At 42.3% G+C, this 27,431-nt stretch overlaps 1 protein-coding gene across 1 annotated transcript in view; it reads right to left on the bottom strand.

Moving 5' to 3' along the window:
• Positions 1–367: 367 nt before the first annotated feature.
• ELAPOR2 (endosome-lysosome associated apoptosis and autophagy regulator family member 2) overlaps positions 368–27,431 on the bottom strand; it is a 30,335-nt gene continuing 3,271 nt past the window's right edge. Inside the window, exons 3-20 of the mRNA XM_082280299.1 lie at positions 27,047–27,133; positions 24,600–24,705; positions 23,806–23,958; positions 22,627–22,715; positions 19,180–19,360; positions 18,304–18,432; positions 17,275–17,365; positions 16,241–16,343; positions 15,341–15,478; positions 14,800–15,063; positions 13,750–13,923; positions 12,077–12,266; positions 8,662–8,758; positions 7,441–7,542; positions 5,135–5,261; positions 4,184–4,362; positions 3,333–3,498; positions 368–678 (exon numbers count right to left, since the gene is read on the bottom strand). Of these exons, the coding sequence (XP_082136425.1) occupies positions 619–678; positions 3,333–3,498; positions 4,184–4,362; positions 5,135–5,261; positions 7,441–7,542; positions 8,662–8,758; positions 12,077–12,266; positions 13,750–13,923; positions 14,800–15,063; positions 15,341–15,478; positions 16,241–16,343; positions 17,275–17,365; positions 18,304–18,432; positions 19,180–19,360; positions 22,627–22,715; positions 23,806–23,958; positions 24,600–24,705; positions 27,047–27,133 (2,436 nt within the window). The 3' untranslated portion in view covers positions 368–618. The remainder of the gene's footprint in view (positions 679–3,332; positions 3,499–4,183; positions 4,363–5,134; positions 5,262–7,440; positions 7,543–8,661; positions 8,759–12,076; positions 12,267–13,749; positions 13,924–14,799; positions 15,064–15,340; positions 15,479–16,240; positions 16,344–17,274; positions 17,366–18,303; positions 18,433–19,179; positions 19,361–22,626; positions 22,716–23,805; positions 23,959–24,599; positions 24,706–27,046; positions 27,134–27,431) is intronic.

Below are 27,431 nucleotides of genomic sequence, written 5' to 3' on the forward strand. Positions count from 1 at the left end.
ATGGCCATGTCTTAGGCACCAGAATGGGCTCAATTTGCAGGTGCAACACTGTTCCCTCTTGCATTAGAGGTAAACCCAGACCATCCAAACCTTCAAACCATTAAAATCGGAAGTATTTTCCAAAGTTCAAAACTCACCTGAGGCTCATTCCGAGTACCATTCACAATTTTGAGTTCAAGAGAGACTCACAGTTATGCCAGTAAACAACAACACACAACCTTTGCAGGAGGTTGCAGGCCTCTCTGAAAATCATTTCTTAGCAATATGCATTGAAGGAGGCAGAAGGAAATGAAAGGTACCTATAAATCATATGGCATGCCTGAGTGATGCCCAGGTGAACGCAAAAAATTAATGTTATTTGCAGTATGTATATCTCTTCCTGAGTTGAATTTCATTCCCAGTATGGAATCCAAGCATCTGCTTTCTGTTTTTTGGCAAGGTACTCAATCACATGGTAAGGCAATCCAATTTTCTGTTTTGCTTCCTGTCTTCTTTCCTCCTAAATGGCCAAGCATTCCTCACCAAGATCACCACTACAATGTGTGCCAGAATATGTTTAAAATATGGTCCTGTAAAAATAGAAATTAGGTTTGTTTCTTTGAAGGCAGCATTAATTCTTCATATATTCTGGGATCTTGAAGATTTCAGCTGAACAGATTCAAAATTATCTTCCTTTTCCTGCAATGGAAAAGACAGGTTCCCATCAACTGGGTTTCCTCAAAATCTCTCCAGCAGTCAGCACAATCACTTCTCCTCTCAATATCCTTTGCCAAAAACTTCACTTTATTTTTACAACAGTAATTAAGGGCACAGTTTGACCCTTTAATATTTAACAACATTACTAATTCTGTAAAAATTTGCAAAACCAATAAAATTATTCTATAGCTATTGTTCATGGTACTTATTTTAGAGGGTACAGGGAAAGTCTGCATTTCATATTCATAGAACAGGACAGGTTGTCTGAGCTGGGGAACTGCAAGGTAATCATCTCTATGGTTATTATCACTTATTAATGTGTTTCCTACAATATATAAAGTGCTTGAAGCATAGTCTGTGAGTGTGAACACCACGGCCTTGCTCCTGGGTTCAAATCTCAACACCTCCTCTGGGGCACCCACAGGACAAAAAGAGTCTACAGATCACCTGTCGTCTTGCAAATCAGGGCTAGAGGGTTGAGTTTTCTCTCTGTTTCCATTTGCTGGGTGACAGCCTAGGCCATCTGGCCAGCAGGCATCAGAGCGAGCAAGAAATGTGGACATACACATCCAAATAGTTTAGAAACTATTTTAAACTACTTTCATAATCTGATTTCTAAAGCCACCCCACACAGATCAGGACTGCCTGGTGCAGATGTGAGAAAGAAGGGAGAAATTGTCCTTTGCTAGTCTAGTGCAGAGTATGTGCTCTGAAGAACCTGGTACTGTTGTGCTGGAGACAACAGACACAACTAGAACAGCCTCCAATCTGAAACAGGTTTGTAATTATTTGACTTCTATCTTCTCATTAAAAATAACTCATCCCTTTCTATATTACAGGCCTAGCTCTCAATCCCTTGGGTTCTTAAACCCACTAATATCTTTGTGACAAGCTGGAGAAACGCCATTGCCTGAAGCTTGAACATACAGTTAGGATGCTGCAGATTTTTCTTTTTCTCTCATTCTACATATCTCCTTTTTCTCCCTTTTTCTCCTCCATATTTTGTCTACATTTGACATGCATATGTAGCAGGACATGACCCTCTTCATCTTTTGCATAAATGAGAAGTGATGTCTATAACATTAGTTTTCGATAAATATGTAACAAATTTGAGTTATCTGCAGGGATACAGGACACAGAGCTACGTAAGCTAATGAGGTACTGGAAGCTGAGTTTGCCAGCTATTGTTATCTAGCAGTAAAAAAAGAACAAGCTTAGAAATATCTGACAGGCTTGTTGAAAAAGGAGAGAACACTCAGGAAGATTGCTACAGTGGATACAGGAACATTAAAGATCTCCAAGTAGGCATTCAAGTTGTCTCAATACTGAAGTACTAGAGCTTGCTTCTATTTTTGCAACATCACCAGAAAATTTGATGTGATTTGATTTTATTTACATTTTCAATATTCTCAATATTGAATTAAGAATTAATATTGAATTTCTGCCCCTTTCCACAAGGATCAATATTGATTTTGCAGGACAAATAGTCAGGCTGGGGTCAAGGGAAAGTTCTGCACATTATCTGTGCAATGGTAACTTCTCCTAGGAGAGATATCTGGGGAGCAGGTAGAGTGTAGCAAGAGGACATCAGTCTAATAAATAAAGTAAAATAATAAATAGAAGAGAATACTAAGGGAAAAGAAAGGCAGCACACAAGTATTAATTACACAGCACTCAATCACAGAAAGAAAAAAAAAGCATATAAGGAAAAAATCTCAAAATTCAGCATTCTGAGATATTATTTGGACAACAAGTTAGAGTACAATATTTTAAAATAAATTTTTGTTATGACCTTTTAAGAGACCTTCCTAGAAAGGTTCCTCCTTTTAAGAAACTTTCTAAGAAACTCACTTCAACAAAACTGTTTGAAAGGGAAAATGTTATTCACCTGTATCCTGATCATAACAGATGCCCCCACTGCAATCCCTTAAAGACAACACTACCCTTCCCATAGTGCAGACTTCAAGGCACTTGGAACAAAGACCAAAGTGCTTTTGGGATCTACCATGATGGCCCTCTGTGTCTCCTCTCAGAAATGTTCAAAGGACACCAAAGACTTTGGTGCTGTCAATTCAGACATGCAACAATCCACATCACATGTACTGCAGAAAAAAATGCTTTTTTTGGTGTTGCTTCCCACTGAAATGGAGGAGGCTGTTGTATTGGACAACAGGCTGAAGCTGATGCTTCCTCTTCAGCTGAATCCTACTCAAAATTATGGTTCTCAAGTCAGCCATGAAGCCAGCCCAGGTGAGCTGCAAGCAGCTGGCTGGTGCCTGTGTTGCCAGTGTTAATTTTTTGTATGTCTAATAGCTTGGTTTGCCTCAGCAATGGAGGTGCCTGTGAGGATTCTGAGCAGAGAGATTTTCTCTGCCATTAGCTGGTTTTTCCTGGTGTCACCCATGCAATAAAAAATGCTGCTGAAATCTCTTTGTGGAGGAAGGAGCATTTACCCAAAACTCTACAACATTTTTTAATTTTATCCAGTCTGTGGATTTCAGCAGATCACTATGGACTGGATGAGGTGTGCGTGGGAGGCTGCACTGCTGTGAAATTAGCATCAAAGACTCATCACATCCAGTAATAAATAAAGGTAATAATTATTTTTAGCGTTAATATTGGTAATTACTACTCACCTTTGTTGCCAAGGACTTGAGCTTTCCCAGCAGTGACTGCTTATTTGAATATACTATTTCTTCTTCATTATCTTCTCCTTCCATTATAGCACAGCTGTCAGCAGCTGGCAGTTCACACTCTTTTGAGTTTGTTGTCATCACTAATTTGGAATATTTATACTCCAGCCTGAAGATACAAAGACACAGGAATGGATTTTTTCTCAAATGCCCCATACTCAGGGTTTTTGTTATTTAGATTATCTGCAGTCCTCCCACATAGTTACTTCTGAGGTATTTAGCAGAAATTAGATACTTTTCAATCATTAAAAATATGTAACCAAAATAACATTAACAATACACTGAGCTCTTACTCTCCAGTTAGTCCTTTATTCTTATAAAAGAAACCATGTTTTCCCAAAAGACCACAAGTAGGTTGAGAGGGATTCCTGCATGAAGAAGTGCTGTCTGGGGCAACAACCAAAATAGAATTGAGCCATATGGTCAAGAACCTAATTTTTTACCAAGGTGAAAGGGACTAATTAGACTGAAGATACTCTTCTGGTCTTCAGAGCTTGAGAAAGCCGTGTTGCTTCAGAACCTAAACTTAACTTCAAACTCTCAAGGGTTAAAAAGACAGTTGCTATTGGGAAATTATGCCATTTAAATTACTGTGGATTTTCTATACTTTCCTCACCAGGATTTTTTATAGCCACTGTTGACAGAAGAAACATCACCTTGGTGTATGAATGGGTTGATCCTACAGGGTACTTCTCATCAACAGTGTCATAAAGTCAGATCCAGGAGAAGTCTTTCTGTTCACTCCATCAAGCTTTTAGCTAACTTTTATATATAATACAATTTGCAGTACTTACTTCTGGTTCTTCTTCCAAAAATAGCAAGTCAAGGCTATGAGCAGAACGGCTGTGAAAGCACCAACACCAGCTCCAACTTTAAGCCAAAAATCCACTGTTTCACAAGTGCTCATCCTTTTTTCTGGCAAGGGAACTCCTTTGATGCAATGCTTTGGCTCATTCCACACATACAAGGTTTCCTTTCAAACAGATAACACCAAAAAGTGAGCTGCTTGTAGGAAAAGAGAGAACTGTTTAGACTTAGAGAAAACAAGCTGTTCTGAGGTAGAAAGATCAGATAACTTTTCAATGAAAGCAAACCAAAACACATCCTTCGGATTTTCAGACTCTAGGTGAAGTCATATTGTCTAATCAGTCATCCCCTTGCTCATGCCTGCAGGTTCAGGCATGGCAAAAGGATTTCCTCTTTCATATAGCTCTCCACATGGCTCAGTATGGACTGGACAGCTATTGGGAATGAGTTGTGCCTGCACAGGAGCTCCTGATCAACAGGACAGTTTGACCCTGTGGAAGGACTTCCTAATATTTGACTAGAGAAGGTAGAAGCAAAAACATCACAAGCAAGTAGATGAATTTATGAACTGAAATTTGGAAACCTCTCCAGGCCTGCCCCTGATGTTTATGGCTATTAAAGAACCAAAGTCCTTTGGGCACTCCATCCTTCAGAAATAACTGGCCTGCATGTATGAATGCATTGAGAGTTCTCATCCTTACTCACACAGTTGGTCAGCACAAGCCAGCTCTCCTCCAGGAACCACACTACCATTGGCACAAACATTCCTGAGTCCCGACACAGCTCCTCCCTCGGCCTGCATCCAAGCCAGCTCAGAGCCTGGGCTGAGATCTTCCAACCCTACCTGTATTTACGTATCAATTTGCACACCAAATTTCAACAAAAGTCCAAGTTATACCCAAATGAGCCCACTTGACTCGGAGACATGGGTTGTGTACCTGAAATCCTTTTTTGCAGGCTCCCTCAATCTCATGGTAGTCTTGCTCTGTGCAGAGAGGACAAGCTTCTGCACTTTCCCATACAAAGTAGAAAGTGCATCCATCACAGGTGCCCGCGGGGCAGGAGCTATGAGGAGAGCAGAGCTCAGTTATCAGTTATGAAAGAAACACTCTGGGGTTTGCATCCTCATCCACATTCTGCTGCTGAAGATTGGGAGTGGGAAGTAGGAGAAATGGGTAAACATCCATCAAGTCAGCAGATGGAAGAATCTGGGGGAAGAATTTTTCCCAGTTTGTAAAATGCTTTCTCAAGTGAAAACAGGTGTTGAGCTATCAAAGCTCTAAAATAACAATTCAGTTCCTGACAGGGGGAGGGGAGGGGAGGGCTTACACCAGTGTTTCACCAGTATACACCTCCATCACTTTTCCCCTGCACACGGTGGCTGTTCCAGGTGAATGCTGCTATCTGGTTCCTGTAGTTGTTCTAATGATGTCTGGGTGATTTAGTCCATATGGAATGGACTTGTCCTGTCATGGTTAATTACTAGAAGGATGTTCACCAGTTAATGAAGAGATAACAGCTTCTCTTACTCTAAGAAAAAACTAATGGCCTATTTTGTATTCAGCCTGCAGAAGAAAGTTGTACTGGCAGTGGCAGGACAGTCACATAGCTTTTGTTACTGACAACCACATCAGGTCTAACAGCAGCAATGGCCAAAAGTCCATGCAAGAAGTTTGGTCATGCAAATATGAAATATATTCATGCAGAAAAATGCATTTAAAGTTGTGTTGTTCCATATCATTTTGAAACCTGATATCCTGATCTGAAGCACTAAAATCCCCAGCTCTAAAAGGCCCATTCTGGCTTATCTAGATTTGAATTTCTGAATTCAAATTGTGAATTACAGAGCATTTTTCCAGCCTACATGGCAAGAGCACTGACAGACCTTTCTCCTCAGCTGCTTTCATCTTATACTGTAGCTTCATGTGATACTAAACACCATGCCTGGAGGATCAAGGAGCTACATTATTTGACATATATCTGATACCTCACTGTGTGAAAACAGCTGACTGCTGAGCTAATCAAAGGGGGATAGGAGAGGAGAAGTCAACATGAACTGAGATAAGGTACATGTGTCAGCTGTGTGCCATTTCTGCCCATGCTCACACTTTTAAAAGCAAGGTAGGTTGTTCATCTCACTACTGATGCTTTATGACAGTTCACATCGTGTTTATCCTATGGTACTAGAAGAACAACTGGAGAATTTTCACACCACAGCTGACAGACAGTGCATTATTGCCCAGCATAATTTGTAGTGTGATAGGTCCCTCAGAAACTGGGGTAAGCATCTCCAAAGGTGTTCAAGTATCAATCAATCAATCCACTTCACCTGTGAAGTAGACTCTACTTTGCCTTCATTCAGGCAAGCACAGTTCGTGTGTCCTGAGAGGGACAGGGATCAAAGCATCCCACACTTCTCACACTGTTAACTTTTGGGAAGAGGACTTAGCTTTTGGGAAGGAGGATGAGTAAAAGGGCAATTAGCAGATTTATAGTAACATCCAGATGGACTAAAATGGGCCTTGATAACCAAAGAGGAGGATTATCAGTGTTGAAGGGAACTTCTGAAGAATCACAGTGTGTTGCTAAAAAGTAATAGAATTGATTCTTTTACTTTTTTTTTCCTTCATAATTTTTCAGTTATGCTTATGCTTGAAGTTATGTTTATGCAGGCATAAACAGGATTTTGGAAGAAAGAAGCTTTTAAAGTCCCTCAAATCAGGCTGAAGGGAAAAAAAGTCAGGCAAATTGAACACAAGTGGTACAAGGTGGCCAGGATACAGTGATGAAACACATAAATAAATATATCCCAAACATAAAATAGACAGACAGGGCTCTCATAAGCATTGCAATAGCAGATTTTCAAGTCCCCAAAGAAATAATTTTCCCTAGACACTGCTGTAGATCAAGAAAGAAAAACTACCTCTCAAAGCCTCGACTAGGCAGTTCTAATCAGGAGGCCAGTGATTAAAATAAGGAACTGAAATAAAGGAGAAGTGAAGACAAGAAAACATCACTGCATTTTCTTTTGCCTTTAAACTCAGAACAACCTGCCACACAGCCTAAACACAGTCAGTTGGTCTGCTGGAAGGTGATGGACACCTAGGAGAAACAAGTGACTGATGAGGGAGAGAGCACTCCTCATTTTTATTACATTACAATATAAAATTACTAATGAGTTTTGTAAAGATTACCCGAGGAGCAAAGACTTTTTGGCACTACTAGGACACAAAGACTGAAATACCTGGGCACAGAAAGCTCTCCTTGGTCTGGTTTGTTGGGGTTGCATCTCATTGTCACAACAGTGGCGCGGCCATTTTCACAGGAGGTTGTCACTGTTGAAGACCTAATGTCAAACAAGAGGAGAAAAGCAACACATTTCCACTACATTAAATGGATATTGCTCTTTCATAGGTCTGTAAACATTCATGCAGCTGCAATATTAATGAAATACCCTTTACCACAGCGCTTTTGACTTTGCCAGTTGACAAGAAAAAAAAAGAGCAACAGAATCAGGGTAGGCCTCACCAATTTATTTAAATCTCAAAGTGCTCTGAGATGCCACTTTGGGAACTGCTCTGGTCTTCTAGCTAGTTTGAAATCTGCTGAGTCAAGGACTAAACTTTCCCACAAAACAGAACAGAACAATTGAAAAGGAGAATCACAGGTGCTGTGGTTGGCATGTTACTCTGCTGGAGAGGTTATGATGGCTCACTCCTGGCCTTGCAACCTGAGAACCAAACTTTCCTGAAATAGCACAGGGCAAAGGGGATTAAAAAAATCTTACTCCAGCATGATAGACATTGTAAGCCAAGTTCATAGCATGCTCAAAGCCGGGTCACTGGTGTGGGGTTCAGTTTGCAGAATCAGATACATAATTCAAGTATTCACATAAGCATAAAGTGCTGTTATACAAAGTCCTATATTCAAATAAGTCTCAGCTTAGAAACACAGCTGACATGAAGACCAGCATGTAGACATCTGAACTGAGCTGATCTTTGAGCTACTTCCTACCCAAACTGAGGGATTCTTTTTACGGAGAAGAGTGAAGAATAGGAAAAGCATACTAGTAACTGCATGTCAAAACAATTACTGTTAATCTTGATTACGTCTTTTTTGTAGCATCAAAGTAAACACAAATGAAAGTGAAAGAAAATACGCAACCAGAAGTGGACATTTCAAAGACATATATGAGAAAATATGGGAAGTAACAGGACACTGAAAGTGGCATCTGGATGAATCAAAGCTCTGGTATCACTTCCTACAGATCAAGCATAATTTAGATTTGAGTAAAGAGTGCTTGCTGATTTTATAAGATGATTTTCAACATGTCAATCAATATCAGGCAGATACTGATTAAAGTGATAAATATTAAAGGTGAGTTAAAGCTTCCCCCTCACAGCTTTGCTTTCCTTTAAACAAATGAAGACATTAGACATTGCAATAAGCAGCATTTTTTACCTACTTGTAAAAGAAATGCACATCCGGAATTTTGCTTGGAGAGGAAGGAAACATATCTGCCTTGATGCTGATATTTTCCAGCATTGTTTCAACAGTAGCTCCTAAAATGTGAGAAAGAAAAAAAAAAACAAGGAGCAAACTATGAATGGATTTTTGAGGGTTTTACGTGTAGTATTTCCTCAGTCTGAAAGATGTGGATCTCACTTAATAGCATTACTATACATTACACACACTTTTTTCTAACTTAACTTTGCAGATATATATGTTCCTCATACAGTCTGATTTCCTCATGTAGATATAGCAAAATGAAAAATTTAATAAAACACTGGTGTAAATATTTATTACTCTTTTACTTTAATTTAAAGCAATCGTTGGATATTAAAGAAACATAAAATAATTTAGGCTGGAAAAGGACTGCTGAAGAGATCTGATGCAACCACTCAGAGAATATGCCTCGAATGTATAACACTCACGCCTCAAAATCATGTAATGACAATTTGCAGTACTGTGGGAAATGAAATAACAAGACTCAGAAGGATTATGGAATCATAGGCAAGCCTTGATGGCAAAATTTGGAACAAATGATAGCTTGGTGTGTGAACTACATGGATTTTGGGCAAAAGCCGAAAAGGAGGAAAATTCTAGAAACCAAAGTTCTTAGAGATCCTTTCAACCCCATGAACAAAAGAAGACAGAAAATATTGGTGCTCCACTGCAACATTTCAGAAGAGGGATTTGTACAAATGGCGCTGCATACTTCTAGGGAGTTAAAAATTTCTAGAACAACAAGAAAAAGTGGTAGTGGTCAGAAACTGGTAGAAAGACTAAAGAAAAGAAGTTTTGCACTTGTTCTTGCAACAGTCCATAGAATCACAGATTCACAAAATGGTTTGGGTTGGAAGCGACCTTAAAGGTCATCTTGTTCCAACCCCCCTGCCACGGGCAGGGACACCTTTCCCTAGACCAGGTTGCTCAAAACCCTATCCAACCTGTTCTTGAACACTGCCAGGGATGGGGCAGCCACAGCTTCTCTGGGCAACCTGTGCCAGTGTCTCACCACCCTCACAGGGAAGAATTTCTTCCTAATATCTATCTAAACCGACTGTCTTTCAGTTTGAAGTCATTCCCCCTTGCTCTGTCACTACACACCCTTGTAAAAAATTCCTCTCCGGCTCTCTTGTAGCCCCTTTAGGTACTGGGAGATGCTCTAAAATCTCCTTGAAGCCTTCTCTTCTCCGCGCTGAACAACCCCACCTCTCTCAGCCTGTCTCCATAGGAGGAGTGATCAGCCCTCTGACCATGTTTTGGCCTCCTCTGGACTCACTCCAGCAGGTCCACATGCTTCTTATGTTAGGAAAGGCAAACTTCAACTATTTTAAAATTTAGCAATTGAGATAAAGAAAGGCAACAGAAGAGCTTGATATCTTTTCTTTGTATTAGGAAAAAACAGGACTATCTCCTTGCTTTCCAAGTCAATGACTGCCCTCATTCCTTCAGTGGCAGGAGACAATACTGGCATCTACTTGGAATGAATGTTTGTGAACTAGCAAACCCATACCTAAGAGTGACCTTTAACAGAGCTTTTGATGACAGTGAATTGTCAAAAGACTCATGGAGAGGGGATATGGTGACCCAAATTACAATGTGGCTCTCACAATGAGTCAAAAAAATGGTAATGGAAAATGGGTTTCAGTTCATGGACAGATACACAATGAGTGAAAGGCAACATGAATTTATGGAGAACCTCTCTTGTTGAACAAATTTGATCTCATTCCTTGAGTGCTGATGAACTTGGTTGCTAAAGAAAGTTATGTAAATTTATCAAGTATTTCACTAATTACCACGAGATTCTAATTAAAAAGTTAGCAGTGTACTATCAATTAAGCGCACACTCTGCATTAAAAACTATTTAGCTAAGTCATTATAAAATTATCTGGCCATGGGATGTCTCCAGGCTTGTCTGGGCATTGATACTGAACTGTGAAAATGCAAGATTAACATCAGGGATCTGCAAGTAACTGTATAATCCATGCTGGTAAAGTGTGTAGATGAGACAAAGATTAAGAGGATTAAAAATAAAATACAGAGCAACTTGGTTGCTTGGTTCACTTGGGAAGATGGTCCCAAACAAACTAAATATATGACAAGTACAGCAAGAAATGAAGGCCAGTCTTAAGAAAGAGAGATTTTCCCATGGAAACTGTAACTTTGAAAAAACATCCAGAGTGGACATCAGATCCAAGAAGCCATCATGAAATCCCATGAGTTTTGAAAAAGAAGGATGAAGGGATTCCAAATACAAAAGTGATTTTTATTGCCATTATAGAAAATTAAATACTGGAATACTATTTCATTCTATGCTTTAAGTATAAAAAGTTACAGAAACTGTAGAAAGAGCCTCAAAAATTATTCAGATGCTCAAGATAAATACATGATAGCAAGACAATTAGAAGAACTTTGTCTGCTTAGTTTGTCAGAAGGCTGTGACAATTCCAGTACACAAAATATTTCTTCAAGAAGGAAAATGTAGGTGTGATATGGAGAAAGAATAACAAAAAGCAAGAGCTGAAAACTGAAGTCAGGGAAGTTGAAAGAGGAAACAAGTCTGCTTTAAAAACGAACACAGAGACAGTGTTTGACCAGTGAAAAAAAATACCAGTGACTGTGGCAAAACTTTTATTTCTGGCAGTCTTAAAAGTCCAGGTTGAATGTTCTTCCAAAGATGTGCTTTTGTCAAACATGAGTTTCTGGGCTCAGTGCCAGGGGAAAGTACAAGCACTCAGTGCCTGTAATGGATAGGTGAGCAGACCAAATGACTTCATTGTCTAATCTGGCCTCAGATTCTGGGAACTTGTGAGCTGGACCAATGTAAGACTTAATGATGTGCACAGCCACGTGCTCCCATAAGCCTCCTGATTCCTTGCCTAATTAAGTCCCCACATCCGTTTCTTCTTGTGAAATTGCCCAAGTGGGATCTTGGCATGGGCAGAAACACTTGGATGAATGTGAGTATCACAGTCATTGGTCTTACCCTGAGTGAGGTGGGTACGGAACATAAAAAAACCCCAGTGCTTTTTAATTACACTCTCCAGATTTTTGTGCTGAAATGCTAGGCACAGTGGGACCCACCAGACCAAGCACAAGGAAGAGTGAGTAACACAGAAACAGAAAACTAAAAATGGGCACAGCCCTTACTCTTCTCCTCCAGCCATCAGCTGAACTGAAACATCAGCAAAACACAGTGGCATCTGCGCAGAGCTGCTTTACAGCTCAGAAACCATCTGAGACTGATCCTGGGCTGCCCCTTCACTCTTCCCTCAAAGTAATGCAGGGGCTGAGCCAAGAAGGATTTACTCTGAAGCCCTAATATACATAAGAATACATCCACAACCACAACAAGCAAAAGACAAACTATGTACCTAAGAACCTGTCAGCAAGGCTGTTGGACTGCAGAGCCAGGGCTGTTCGGAAACCCTTGCTGTCTGATGGGATGATGGTGGACTGACACACAAAAGCTCCCACAAAATTGGAAAAATCTTCTGATTCTGCAACCATGTCCTTCAGAGTAACATCTGTGATATTGTCAGTGCAAATTGCCATCTTCTTCCCCTGTGGACAATCAGGAAAAAAGGAAGAAGCCGTTGGTTGTTGGTAAGACATGAAAAAGTTTGGGAAGGGAGAGATTGCAAACTTCCTGATTGCAAACTGGATGAGATTCATTCCTTTACCTTATGATAAGTTGATGTCTCTATGTGTCTGTCATAAGAGGGACAAACCACAACAACAAACTGTGCCATCGTCAAAGCTCCAATCAAAGCCTTGTACAGACTCAAATACAATGTCACCTCTGGCAGGTGTCTGATCAGAAATCTGTGCTGTGGAGCACTCCTCTTTGTTTATCTTGACAGCACAGTGTTTACTTGCAGAGCATAGTAAAATGGCTTGCAAAGGAAAACCCTACTTCCCTTGCCTTTAAATAATATACTGTAGAATACCTGTTTATTTGGGATTTAATCCAGATAAAATATTTTCAAAGCACAAATACATGAAATCCCTAAATAGATATATAGCCTTCAAGACTGCTTTAATGTCACATGTCAAGATCAGTGCTAGAATCAGAGCAACAGGAATGAAAGACAAATTACCAGACTCAGCTTTCCTAACAAAATATCAAGGACTCACCACCTAATCACATGGTTAGTTGTACTGTAGTACCTTTGTAGTAGTTTGGAAAAGTAAAAACCAGACCCACAGAGGAGAGAGCATATCTGTACATTTGTGGATCTAGCTGTCAGCAGCTCTATCCCAGGTGGTAATTAAACACACACTGAAGCCTAAAAGTATGCAAAATGCTGTAAAGAAATGTGACTACTCATTTGTCTCAACTCATGCAAATCCTTTGTTACATGGGAGAAAGACTTCAGAACTTTACAGGGCTGAGCATTATTGTTAACTACACACATTGGCTTTCATGGGACACTGCCAAACACTGGTACTGCTCTGAAAGGTCAATTTATGTGTGTGACAACATGCTCTGTTTCAGTCCAAGCCCCAGACAGAGAAATCTTGACTCTGTGGCAGAGCCTGTTTAACTCACAGACTAAACAAAGTTTTCTAACACTGTCCAAGGCTGCAAAGTCAGCACCTGGGCATCTTGGCCACTGGCAGACAGCAGGGTGACCAGGGGCTCTGCATACATCTCCAGTGAAGCCATGAGGGACACATATGGAAAGAAGTTGCCAGCTGAAAGACTCAGACTCTTCACTTGAGCTCCTTGGTGACAGCACACAAAGGTCAGGGTTCTGATGCAAGTGACTCAAAGGCACAAGAACCAAGAAAAGGGATGTGACAGGAATTTTCTTCTGAGCATTATTTATGGCCTAAACCACTGTCATCTCTGCTCTGGAAAATCACTTGGCTGCTCAAAAGTCCTCTTGCACTGCAAAGCAAGATCCAAAGAGATGTGTTTACACAGTATTGGTGACAACTCAGCTAAAACAGAGTCCCTGTCCTACCTCAGTGTGACCCCAGAGCATCAACACAGGCAACAAATTGGCTCATCCTCCCAACCCTCAATGCCAGCTGAGCTCACCTCATTCCCACACAGGCTGATGTTAAAGAAGTGGAAGAACTTGGTCCCTCGGGAAGTGAAGCTGGGTCCACTCATCAATGAGCCCACCTGGCTGAGGCTGCTAAAATTGTAATTCAGGCTCTGGTTATCCTTGACATAGGACACCAGGCAGTCACTGAAGCATGCAGAGTGGTCCTGCAAAGCAGAGGCATCCATTAAAGAGCAGTTACAGAACAGCAGAAAAACATTCACCTAGGAGTTAAAGCACGGGTGCAGACAGGACTGCGTTCCTTGTTAAGGATGAAGGGGAACTCTCTCTTATTCCCATAACTGATCTTTCCCTTGGGAGAATTCCAGTTTCAGTCCCTTGCAATCATGTATCAGGACTGCAATGTTCCCCAAGCCTGGTTTTCCTGTCATCTGCTGCATTAGCCAAGAGAATGCAATTTCTTGCTTTGTTTTGTTCTGGGTGCTTTTAGGATCCCAATGTTCCAGCTTAAAGCCCAGTAAACAGACCAAAACATGGCCTTGCTTACACTTGCATTTTGTAAAGGAAACACAAGAAACAGCTCAAGAAACAAGGGCAGGATATGAACTCAGTTGAAGACAGGAAGAATATGAACGAACTGGACACATTCTTCCAGTACCTGTGCAGCTCCTTGAACATGATAAATGTTTACCTATGCTTACAGTTTCATGAAGGAGAAACTTGTTACAGGTTTCTAGAGGCCCAGAAGCATCATCCAGCTGAGGAAGTCCCTGAGTTTAAAAGAGCAGGCATCTGGGATAGTTTTGGTGGAAGTAACGTATATGCTTGCCCTGTTTGTACACTGCCCACAGTATGTCTTCTTGAAATGAACCTTTTTTTGAGCTGATATTGTCACTTTTATATTATTATGTACAAACAGAAACTAGACTAGTGACATTGGAAGAGTGGGCTCATTGGTTATAACTATACTCCAGTGCTCACAAGGCACATGCCTGTAGGAAAGCACTTAAAGCAGCCCTTTGAGAGCTTCCAGCCCAATAAACACTGTCTGCCCATCGCCCAGAAACACTCAGGTTCGGTACCTTGGTGCTCTTGCTGCCAGGCCCACATGGGATGCAGGCCTCCCTGCCATACACCTGGTGGATGGACAGGAAGGTGTTGGCCGGACACTCCTTGCACTGGCTGGTCTCTTTCTCAATGTAGTGTCCTGGTGGGCAGGGCACGCAGGATGAGCCAGACTGCTGGGAGCCCAGGGCACAGGCCCGGCAAGAAGAGGCGACTCCATCCACTGCATTGGTCACCGTGATGGAGTAGATCTTGGCCATGTCATTGATGAACTGTCTGCTCTGGAACGAGAGCCAAGGAAACCACCCCGGGGTCATCACACCATGGCACTGAGACACTACCCTCATCTCTGTGCACCAGTTCAGGGATCAACTTATCCATGGCTCTGTCCTTCCTCATGGATTGTTTATCCACAGCTGCCTCCCAGGGGCTGCTCTGTGGTGAGAGCCACACACCCCTTTTGAGAAACCTGTGAGCTTCAACAGAGGGCAGGAGTTCTGGCAGTGAATGTCCAAAGAATGCTGTGTTGTAAAGCCCCATACACAAAGAAGTACTTACATCTTGGCCCTCGTTTATTCTCTGAAAGGCCCAGGTGAACGTGAAGGAAGCATTTTTGGAGATGATGTGAGTGTAGGATTGTTTTTCTTTACTTCTTTCCCATGATTCCACCACATTGGTATTTTTTCGATTAACATCCTACAAAATGGGCATAATTTTTACAAAAAAAAAGGAACAACAAAAAGTATGGTCATACTACACTAAGCACTAGTGTTTAATGATATAGAAATTAGTATATTAAAAGGACTCCACAATTTCATTTAACACTTAATAAAGCAAACATACTTGTTTTGCACAACTGACAAATTTTCAGACTCTTCTAAATTTTCACTCAATTCTCTTTAAATTAAGAGTTGGTTCCTTTACACAGCCACTAAATACAAAAAAGAACCAGCTTCCCCTTCCAATGGAAGGGGCAAGGGATCTGCAGATCCAGTTGCCTTCCTCAACTGATGGACTTTCAAACAAACATTGGTCTGGTGCCCTACTGATCCTCCAGGTCATTGACAGGATCAGGTTCAAATTTCCAAATTGTCCTCTTCCTATCCCTCTGTCCCACATCTCGACTTGTCACTCTGTTACTCCATGCTAACTCAACAGCACAAGAGACACTGATAATTTCATCAGTCAGTTTAACAGGGGGAAAATTGGCTCCTTAGTGCCCAACGATTTCTTTTAGAATAAACAGATAACCAGGAATGGTTCACAACTCACATGATGGAGGAATTTTACTAGGTCATTCATTAAATCCTTCCTGCAAGGGCACTGCAGGTACTAAACTAATGCCGTGCTTAATCATAATAAACCAAGTGCAACTAATCACACCTATGCAGAGGTATTAAAGTGACATGTGGAATAGCAGGCAGAGTCCTCAGTCATGGAGAAAGAGGTCTCACTTACTGCCATGAAGTACAGCACACAATCTGCTGAACAGATGGTCTCAAAAATAAAAGTAATCCGTCCAAGTTCTGACCCAGTTGCTCCTGTCACTGATGTCGGAGGTCTGTTTAACAGAGAAGGAACAAAACATTTACATGGTGCTCTCCAGACAGGCAGCAGTCAATCCTTCAAATTCCCTTTTGTAGGGTGAAGCCATCAAAGTCCTGTCACAGAAAACCTGTCCTTGCAGAACGGCAGGTGCCTCTGCACTGAGTATTGGGTGCAGCAGGGTCATTTTTTAAGCATCTTAAGTTCTTTATGGTACAGTTCCCTCCTTATAATGAACACCCAAATTTGACCATATTGGTAGGGAACCTTATTATTAAAATGCATCACATACCTCAAGTGATTTACACCAATGTAATTGCACCTACCTCAGCTGGAATACAGCGAAGGGAGGATGAGGTTCATCTTCCACACCTGATCTATCTCAATATTCAGCACCTGGTGTGAGCTAGGAGTCTAAGCTCATTCTTTTGACAAAGACACAAGCACCTCAAGCAGGTATTTAATCCTGTTTGAGGGCTCAGGAGTGGTGGGATTCCCATTATTCTGCAGTGCCTGCATCTCCCTGCTGGCTCCAAGGGAAGCACAGACTGTGCAGGCTGCCTGGAGCCAAAGGGCAAAGTAACTTAGGTTTCACTAAAATACTTTTAGGGCAGGCACCAGTATCCACCCCATGGCAGGTTTAGCTGGTTACTGTGGAATAATTTAGAAACAGAGGGATAGGAACATCTTTCCTAAGTTTCCAGACAGTCAACTGGCTGTATCTTGGACTGAAGCAAACACTGCTAAAAACCAAAGTCTTACACACTTGCCTGCCTCAATGGACAAACTGGGGACACAGGAATAAAATTTAAGTTTCCCCTTGTCTCTTACTTATTACATTATTCCACTTCAGAAAGGAAGACTCACATCATCCCTGGGATAGTGTGAAATAGGTATAAGGAACTGAAATAAATGCAAAATAGATGAAAAAATATCCCATTCCTTACTTAAATCCTGGGATGTGCAAGTTCAAGATAAGATAATCATTGTCAGAGCCTCCTGCACCACTCTGGATGTGATCACCAGCCACCTCCCAACCTTTACAGGACAGAAAAAGAAATTCAATAAATGGGTGGCCAAAGAAATCAATGTTACCATAATTTTTTGAAAATTCAGTATTTCAGTGTATTTTAAAGATGCCTGATATAAATTACAGAGCAATATCATAATGCTTCCGAATGAACAATTTTAGCAATTGTATGAACTGCTGATTTTACAGGCAATTGTCACCTTTGAAATCAGCAAAGCAATTGAAATTCCCTGACCTGTGCTGTGCAGCTCAAGGGGGATGATCCATCTGATATCTTTCAGCCTTAAAACAGATGAATCAGTGAATCTGCGTGTTAAATGTTAAGCACATACTTCAGTTCCCCTCTGTTCAACACACATAATTCAGAGCTTGAGTTACATCAGTCTGACAGGGTGGATCAGACTGAGGAAAATCTGTCAGAGAGGGCTGGAGACATCCCAAACAGGATCATTTTCACCAGTGAGCTGTGACTGCTCTCTGCTGCAATTTTAGCACATGTGCAGAGAGAAAGCTTTGAGTGCTAAATGAATAAAATCACAGACTGTAATTAAGTTTCCTAAAAGAATTATGTGTGACCTCGCTGGGCACAGTTATCACAAATCAGAAAATGAGATAAACTATGGAGAAGACAAAACAGTGTTTTTTTAAATGGGGATATGAATGCATCTAAAGATGCATTAAAGCCAGTGGTGGGATTGGTCTTTGCTGAGGGAACTCCATACAGGCTGCAGCTCCTGCCCTCTTCTGGTGTACAACAGATTTTTTATTTCTTCTGATACTGTGACATTGCTTCCCACAGGCAATTTCAAGCCTGGTGCAACTAAAGGAAAGGGAGGAAACTGTGTTGTGAGTCATATAGCCAAGAGCACACTCATTTTGATGGGTGCTTCATTACAACAAGGATCCATGCAGGAGACAGGCAAACAACACAGGGAGTTTGGCTCACCATTCATCCCATCACACTTCGAGTTGCCAACATTAAAGCAAGATGTCTTCATGTTTCCTGGCAGGATGTTCCACCACTTGTACTCAAACCCAAGAGCTGGTTCAGTCCCAGCAGGGCAGGCTTTGCACTCTAAGGGTGAGAGGGCAGAAAAGGATATCACACAGCCAAAACACATCTCAAACAGTGTTATAAAGAACTTAAGATACTGCTTTTTTCCTCTCTGGAGCAAGTAATAAGCAAAGAAAATAGTTTATTTCTTTGTAGTTAAACAGTCAAAGACTTATCAGGACCAGGAGAGTGGAAATGAGACCAGGATTTTATAAATTGTAGATTGTAACCTCGTAGTAACTAATCTGCAACTGGTCCCCCAAGTCACACTTAATTTTAATAGATTCAGCTGAAGGTTTGATAAACAAGAGTTCCCACAAAATGCTGTAGGGGACCATTGGGTCAATGTATCTCAGAATCAACAAGCCAGAGTTTAGGCTAGACAATGTTGGCAGGATGTTCATCTGACTGGGCTTAAAATGAGGTTTCCACAGCAAAGAACTTAGCATGGACAGGAGAATGGGTGAGAAGGAATTGCTGACTGTAAAAGTTCTGATTCCCTTCTCAGAATCCCTTAAAATAACTCTCAGGATGTTTATATCAGCCAAGAAATGCATCCAGAACGCAGCAGGTCAACTTAGAGCAACAATCCCTGATAAGAAAGGACTTAGGAGAGAAACCAGATATCCACATCCTGCTCTCCAGTGTTATTTACCAAGTACTTAACACAGAATGAACACTGGCTTATGATGATCGGTCACTAAACTAAGTCACATGCAAGCAGATGACAGCTTTTGGAGAGACATGAATTTTTTTGCAGATTCCTACCCTGTGTCCCATCCGAAAATGTGCCTGGTGGGCAGGGAGTACAGGAAGATGAGGCATTGTTGTAAAAGCCAGGATTGCAGGGTGGACAGTCCTGCCTCTCTCCAGAAGGAGGCAGGGTCAATGCATCAGGGAGATCCTCTCTGCAGATCTTGGGTTCAATCCACTTGTACATGATCTGAGTCTGGAAGGAGGAGACACTGAGCTCACACAGTGTACTATGAAGTTTTCGGACTAGATGCATCAAGGAAGGTCCCCTTTGTAAACTAAATTAGGGTATTCCCATCATTTGAGACCAAAACCAGACCTTGCACATCCAGGACAGTAAAGGGGAGGGAGGGTAAGGGTCACAGAAGTGATTAGGTTCATAGGAGATTCCACAATATCAGACTTTAAGAACAAAATAAAAATGTGAAGCTTAAAACAATTACTACTGTTCATTCCTATTTAATTAGTAAATTTCCCCATGCAAATGATTCTGAGGAACATCAGATAAATAATTCTAACTGGATATGCAACCTCTGCATTTTAACCACAGTAACACAAAATATAATTTCTGTCTTATAAAAGCCCTTTATTGGGAAGGCATCTCTTAGCAGAGAGCACCACACATTCTGCATTTTTAATTCATACTGGCTTGTTCTTTGAAAAAAGTCCCCAATTTCTCTCCTGCCATTTTTCACCTATTGAGAAAATTCCAAAACCATGAAGAAGCTCTCCCAAAACCCTTCCAATCCTTCTTCATCACATAAGAAGCAGTTTATGAACACTAACATGAGTCAGTCCATGGTGTTACCCTATACAACAGTATCACTTCATCATCATCACCCCCCTTTGAGGACACAAGTTTCTGTCTTCAGGAGAAGGATTAGGTGAGATGCATCACCCACGAAGTTGTATTTCAAATTTCATCTGATTTTGGGTCTGTCTCTGAAAGAGTTTTATATCTCAAGATGAAACTTAGCTGAGTTCCACAGCTGAAAAACCCAACTGGCAAGAGTTTAACCTGTCCACAGCTCCCACACTGGGTATTCCCACTCTGGGTACTTCCACCCTTTGGTCCCAGTAATCAGGGATCTTGAGGCCAGAGGCTCAGGTAAGGGAGATTTCATTTCACGAATTTGATACAGAGCCCCTGTCACCCTGGGCATTGAGCTGCTTGCACTGAGGGTTAGCCCTCTGGTAACACAGCGCACTTGAAGAAGTATTGATCCTCCTTGAAACTGTTTCAAAAAATAAGCTGGAAGAAGTTCAGGCTCAGGCCCTGGCTCCTGGGAGCTCCAATTAAGCTGAGGCTCTCACTCTTCATCCCTGCCTGCATTTTGTTGCAGCCATGCCTGTGCCAGGTCATGTTCCCTGGCTGACCCACATCCTGATTGACCCATGGACACAGTGTTCCAGCTTGACACTGGCCGTGCCTCATCTCCACGGACTTGTCTGGCCACCTTGGTTGAATCTGGTCACTGGCACTGGGTCTGCTTTGCCTGCTTTGTTCAAGCAGACTACTCCTGCTGCCAGAGTGGCACAAATTCCTACGGATCAGGACCTGTTCCTGCCCTTGCTGCTCCTGAACACTTAAGAGATTATCTGAAATATTGCTCCAGAAATCCTTCAGCAGCATCAGGGTGCACAGCATTTAAAATAAAAAGGCTCAAGAACTGGCAAAGCACCTGTGTGGTTGCCCAGAGCCCAGACACACTACACACTACAGGAAACCTACTGCATCTGAGCAGGGAGAAGAGGGTCAGAGAGTGCCTGTGGCCATGTGGTGAGGGGTTCTGAGGCTGGGGCTGAAGCGCTCAACCTGGGATTTTAAAGCAGCAGGCAGATGAAAGTCAAGAGTCAAGTGCTTAAATATCCTGAGGCCGCTTCTACACATGGAGGGGGACAGCAGAAGGGAGACAACAATCTATTTTCGGTGAAAACCTGGCTTATTTTAGCATGGATCAATAGGCTGGTCTTTTACAGCCACTGTTCTCCTGCAGATGGCCTGCAGAGTCAGGCCCTCTCATTGAGCTGCATCACGTGGAGAGATGCCTGGGGAGTACAGCAAACTTGGACCGATTTTCAGAGATGCAGAGCAGTGAAACCAATCCTGAAAACTCAGCCAATGTGTGCCTGTGACACCTGCTGCTGTCATTGCAACTGGACAATGAAGGGTGTCTGCAGAAAAACCCACTTTGCATTCCAATGATGTCCACCAGTGAAGGGGAAGGCCAGTGAGGCGGCAGAAAAAGGGTCAATAACAGGAATCTATCCAATGCCAGGGAGACTTAGACCACACAGAGCAGTGACAGAACAATCTGCAGGAGGCTGCAATTAAAGCTGTACCTGGGGGTGCAGCCATGAACACTGCTGCTAATTTCTTGAGTCATTAGAGACAGTTAACAGAGCAGAAATCAGTGAGTCAAGACCAGGTTGCAGAGCCTGCCAGCTCTGGGGCTAAACTCACTGATGCTTCGTTATCAAAGCATAAGAGCTCTCAGCTGCATTTTGAAACTGGCTGATCAGGAGACTCCAAAATACTCCATCCTGCCACAAAGTATTAGGCCAGAAACACACAGGTGTTAGGGAATTTGACTGTTTGCAATCACATCTGAGAGATGGGATCTAAGAGAGATGGGAAAGAGACAAAACAGGCCTGACCACGTGTCCACACCTCTGTGGGTTTCCTATAGCAGTAAACAGAAGTTTCCTCTCCAAATTCCTCCAAAAATCCCACTTGACTGCTGAGACAAAGCCCGGCTGCTCCACCAGCAGGTCCCTCTGTGAGAGACTAAGTGGATCTAAGGTCTCTGGGTGAAACAGTGTCCTGAGAGTCCAGGTTATTTGAGGCATCCCGTGGGACAAACACATTACCAGCAGCTAAGCTGCTGCACATGAACACTCCAGGCTATGTATACACCATTATTTTACCACACCACAGGCTCTTCTTTGATGCCAAAACTAATGGACATGACACACATCATACCTATGCAGCCAAACACTCTTCTATCTGAAACAGGAATGGTCCTAGCCAATGCTCCTGTGCCATGGTATCACCTGAATTATGCCTGGGCGCTGCTGGGACAGTTATCACAAGCCCAGAGTATGCCAGGAAAGATTATTAACAACTAAAGAGCTGGGTTTATCCTGGGACAGTACTTCACCCTGTGCTCCAACCAGCATGGAAGTATGAAAGTAGCACCAGTGACCCCATCAGACCCATCACAAGTGCAAGGAACTTATCATCTCACCACAACACATCTCTTAGGCAGACCCATATCTGGCAGATTCTTACAGAGGGATAAAGGCTGTGGAGACGGCAGGCAAAGGACAAGCCCAAAGCCTCAGAGAGATGCAATGCTGGAAGCAAAACTGGGAAAGTAATTGGGAGAGGGATTCCTAAAAAAAACTACCTTGTTTTCAAATGCAGAGATAGCGGTAAGGTCAATCATGCCTTCTACTTACTTTTCCCTCCTTGTCACATGGGGTATGGATCTGGAAAAAGTCTTTGCTTGTGCATGGAGGTCGCTCTATACACACACTGGATCCCTCATCTAAAAGAAAAGGTGAGAAACAGGATATTAAACTATCACATGGTCCCTGGAAACAAACATAACAAGCTTAAAATCTGTAGGTTAAAATGAGTCAGCAGAAAAATACAAAAGGAGAATGAAAAAAATCAAATTCTTAATGAAGTCTGCATGAACCTTCCCCGGAACTGAAATGGGAAAATACCATAATTTTAAAAAATTTAATTAAATTAAATTCAAATTTCCATAGCAGGGAAAATACCAGCTATGCTCATACTGTCACACTGACTTTATTGATTCAAAATACCCAAGGGAGAATTACTAGGAAGAATTTGTTTACTCTGAGGATGGTGAGGCATTGGAACAGGTCACCCAAAAAAGCTGTGAATATCCCATCCCTCTAACCCTGTAGAAACTTCCTTACAACACTGGCCCAATTTTAACTCTTGCCAGATAACTTTGCAATATTTCCATTCCCACTGTGAACACAGGCAGAGGTCCCCAGGAATTTGCCACCAGTGGTGATAGCAGGTGCTATGGTCAGGAACTGATTCTTCAACTACTACAAGGAAGAAATCTGAAGACCTTTCGACTATGAAGACTAGATTAAGAGCATGTTATCTGATGATCACCACCTAACCACAGACGGGAATGCAGAGGACTTTGGGACTAGGTTTTGCAACTAGATCACCACATTTTCCAACCACACAGGATGCAGGGGCAAGCCAGGAGAGAGCGCTTGGAAAGGACATTCCTCAAAACCTGTTAAGGCTGAAGATAGTGATGAAGCAAATTCGTGTCATCGCCAGCCTATAACACAAATTACCACGAGAGGGCACAGCACGACTGTTCTATCCTTCAGGAGAACTATCCCCTTCCAGGTCATAAAGGTCTCCAGCCCTTCATATTAACACGGATGCCCCTAACAACGTTTGACTGCGGCCCATTATGTATCTATGTGCCCTCTGCGTATTTTGGGAAGTCATTCATTTCCCTTTTACATCTCAACTGGAGACTATCATTGCTGGATACAACCACTCTCACATCTGAAACAGCCGATGACTGCACATTCTCAGACCTTCCTGGTTTTGCTTAACCCATTTGGTTTATGTACCTGCATAATAAATGTCTTCTTTACACTTGGTGCACTCTTTAGCCCCTTTCTCAGAATAAGTGTCTCGTGGGCACACTTGGCAGCCAGCTGCACCTGGTTTGTCACTGAAGGTACCAGGCTTACACGCGAAGCATTCAGATGTGTACGCAACTCCTGTAAGAAAAATTCCAGGTAGAGCACTGAAAGAGATACATCTGTAACTGCTGCCTACCCGGGCTTATGGCTGAGAGCAAACCAGCTCTATAAAACAGCATAAAAATCAGACTCAGTTTCACCACTCACTTTAGACACTTTGGCTTTGCTGACTCATAATTTAGGTCTTTAATCTTTACTCCTCAATGCAAGTCTGACCCATCTAAGAACTTTAAATGACACTCCAAGTTTTATTACACTTACAACAGGACCAAAAGAGCAATCCTAGATTAAAAAGGTCATTTAAATATTAATTTAACTGTCATTGTTATGATATATATCTATTTATCACTGTGGAGAGGCTAACCAATAATCACAGTCTTTCTATACTACATTAAAGAAAACCTGTTTATTCCTTTTTTTGTCTATTTGCTAAGCCAGTCTTCTCCAGTAGACGGCAACATTTACAAGATAAGCTAATTTTCCAGTCTTTACCTTACTGTGAAGTTTTGCTGTTCTGTTTCTACACTTCAAAGGAGGAGACAGGGGAAAAGGAGCTAAAAAAAGCCACTTCAGTGATGTAGTCACAGCAGTAGAAATAGCACTTGGCAAACATTGTGATGAAAGAGTGAGATAAAACCTCAAAGACAAATACTACTTACCTTCAATTGTGATGTTCTTCACTAAAACTGGTTTTACTACTTTGGAGCCCATGAGAATTCCTGTTGTTCTCCAGTATAATATATTGCTACCTGATTTCAGAGTTACCTGCAACAACACGTGTGAGTTAGCAGACAGCCCCTTGCCAAGACATTGTTTTATTTCTTACTTCCATTTTTCAAATTTCTTGCATCCTAGCAGCTTTTCCTATGCTGTTTAGTGGGTCAAGAGATAATGGGGAAACAGCTAGACAGATGTTGTACAGGCATATATGAGGAGTGCCAAAGTGTGCTTTATAAAAATGTTTCCCAACAACCTTTTGGAAAAACACCAAGAGCTGTTTCTGACCTTGTTGTAAGCAGAATTTGGGAAAAGCTGTTCCTGCCTTTATCCAACTACCCCTGGCACTCAAGAGCTTTTATCTCTAGCTTTATGTTCAGATATAGTCAATCAGTTTGTTTTTAAAGCCTTGAGATACACTTTCATAAAGAAACTCAACATGACCCAGAGTTTGAAAATCCAGTTCACAGGTGAGTTTTGCTTATAGGTTTTAAAAATCAAGCTCTGCCTACATGCAGCACTGCAGTATCATGACCAGTAAGCCAGGCACAAACCATGGCTGTACCCAGCAGCAGTCTCATCCCTCCTGCTCACTTCTGACCACAAACAGCAGATGAGATGAAGAAAACAACCTGGTTTCTCACTGCCCTGACCCACGTTTTTTTTATGGCGTTGTTCAGCCAGTGGCTGCACAACCCCTGTGGAGGGGGCGGTGGGTTGGGGGTATCATGGCTGTGGTAAGGGGCAGTAGGAAGGCAGGACAACTCTTCCAGCAGAAGTGTTGGTGCATTCTGTCCTCAACTCACTTGTGTAACTACAGTGTCACTCATCACTAAAAGCAGCAGGTTCACCAAGGCCCTGCATGGCCTGCAAAGCTGTACCACATCTACTGGCCCAGTACAGACGGATACCGGCCTGAAAGTGCTATGTTTTCACACAAGAGGGATAAGCTCTACCAGCATAAGGGTCCAGCATAATGTGATTTACAGCAGTGTTGTACAGGCCTGGCAGGACCACAGTTTTTGTTCACCCAGGATAAAGAGTTCAAAAATTTAGCAGAGTAGAAATACAGCATATTGTATCTCCCACACCCAAACATCTCCTACCCATAGGGGCAGAGGAGAGCTGAGCTACCACTTGTAACAGGGGAACCGGGACCATATTGAAACAGGCATCAGGTTGTGTAAGGTGAGGTACCCAATGCCAGCTCCAGTGCAGCAGGACTCACCTGCTGAGAGCAGAAGCAGCAACTGGAAAATTGTGCTCACAGAAGACACCTTGACAGGATTCGCAGTGCAGAACAAACCCTTCAGGACAGCCAGAACCATCATCTCACCTAGCTTATGTGTCTACATTTCAGCCAGCCATCCCAGGAACTTTCATGGACAGTGGTAACACCTTCACACCCCAGATGACGAGCTCAGATGACACCATCTCCCATGCAGACTGCTTACATCCCTCAGCTCACCCATGCCAATGCCCTGGCCTTGGATCTACCTCTCAGCTCATGCCACCCATCCCTCCTCACCCAGCTTTCCAGCCTCCCAGTGTAAGCTGCACTGGTCTTGCACCTGAGCTAACAGGCACTGCCAACCAGAGCTGGCTCAGAAATAGAATTTCTCTTCCAGGAGCATAAGCAGACCACGGAAAACAGAGAGTATGCTGCTGCCTATGCCCACAAAAGCCTTGTTCTTCTGGCATAACGTCACCTATGCTGGGCCTTTGCTGATATGGCTCTTGGGAAAAGGGTATGCTGGTGGAGTGGAAGCCAGGCCTCAGCAGATTAGCTGGTCTGCACATGGTCCATTCACAGAGCAAACTCAGCCAGCTGGGTCATGGGCCAGCCAAAGGGTTCCTACCCCCAACATGGACAGGCTCATATCCGTGCTGCAGGAGCCACCATGGTGCTGCCAGCTTGTTTTTCACACAAGCCCCCGTGGAGCAGAATCTGGGTGCAGTCCAGCCCTTCTGCACACACTTGAGAATAAAATGCCTGTCCGACTTGTCTCCATGTACACACCCCACTGCTACTGCTCTGCCAAGACACAAGGAATAATCCTGTGCTCTCAGGAGCAAACAACTGTTGTAAAAGATTTCAATTACAATCATGCAAAATGACTGTGGCATGCAGATTTGCATAAATCTATTTAACCTCACAAAACACTTGATTCAAAGCCCAGGGAAATCAATACAAAGTCTTGCATCTATATCACTTCCTTTGGAATCAGCCCCTTAGGGATCTCCATGACTTTTCCCCTCAGTAGTAGGGAAGCTCTGCTTCTTCAAATGCATTCACAGAAGCTGGCCCATGTTTTGTGTCTCGACAGAGAAAATCACAGACATTTATAAATGGAAAAAGTCTTCATGAAGGAATTTTTCATACACTTACAGAATGAGAGCCCCATTCCCCATTGTCTGTGAGCTTCACCCATTTGTCTGCTGTGGACTCCATTTCTTTGCACTGGTCATTTTGTATCTGTTAATAAAAACACAAGATCAGTGACTACAATCAAGTGCATCTCTGTTAGCATAATGACTTCTGGGAATTCTAAGATTCAGCTCTGTTCCTCTTGTCTATATATTTAGACAGCTGCCTTATTTGTGGCAAAATAAACCCCCAACTTTCAAAATCTGCTACAGGTTAAGAGTTCCTCCAATGGCCCCCTCTGACAGAGATGGCAAAAAAAGAGCAGGATGAGATCTCAGACTTGGCCTCACACTGTATGGTTGGACAAGGATGCTGCAAATCTTGTCTTGCTGCTTCCTCCTTCTCC

This window comes from Coloeus monedula (genome assembly GCF_965178545.1).
Source record: "Coloeus monedula genome assembly, chromosome: 4".
Taxonomy (NCBI): Eukaryota; Metazoa; Chordata; class Aves; order Passeriformes; family Corvidae; genus Coloeus; species Coloeus monedula.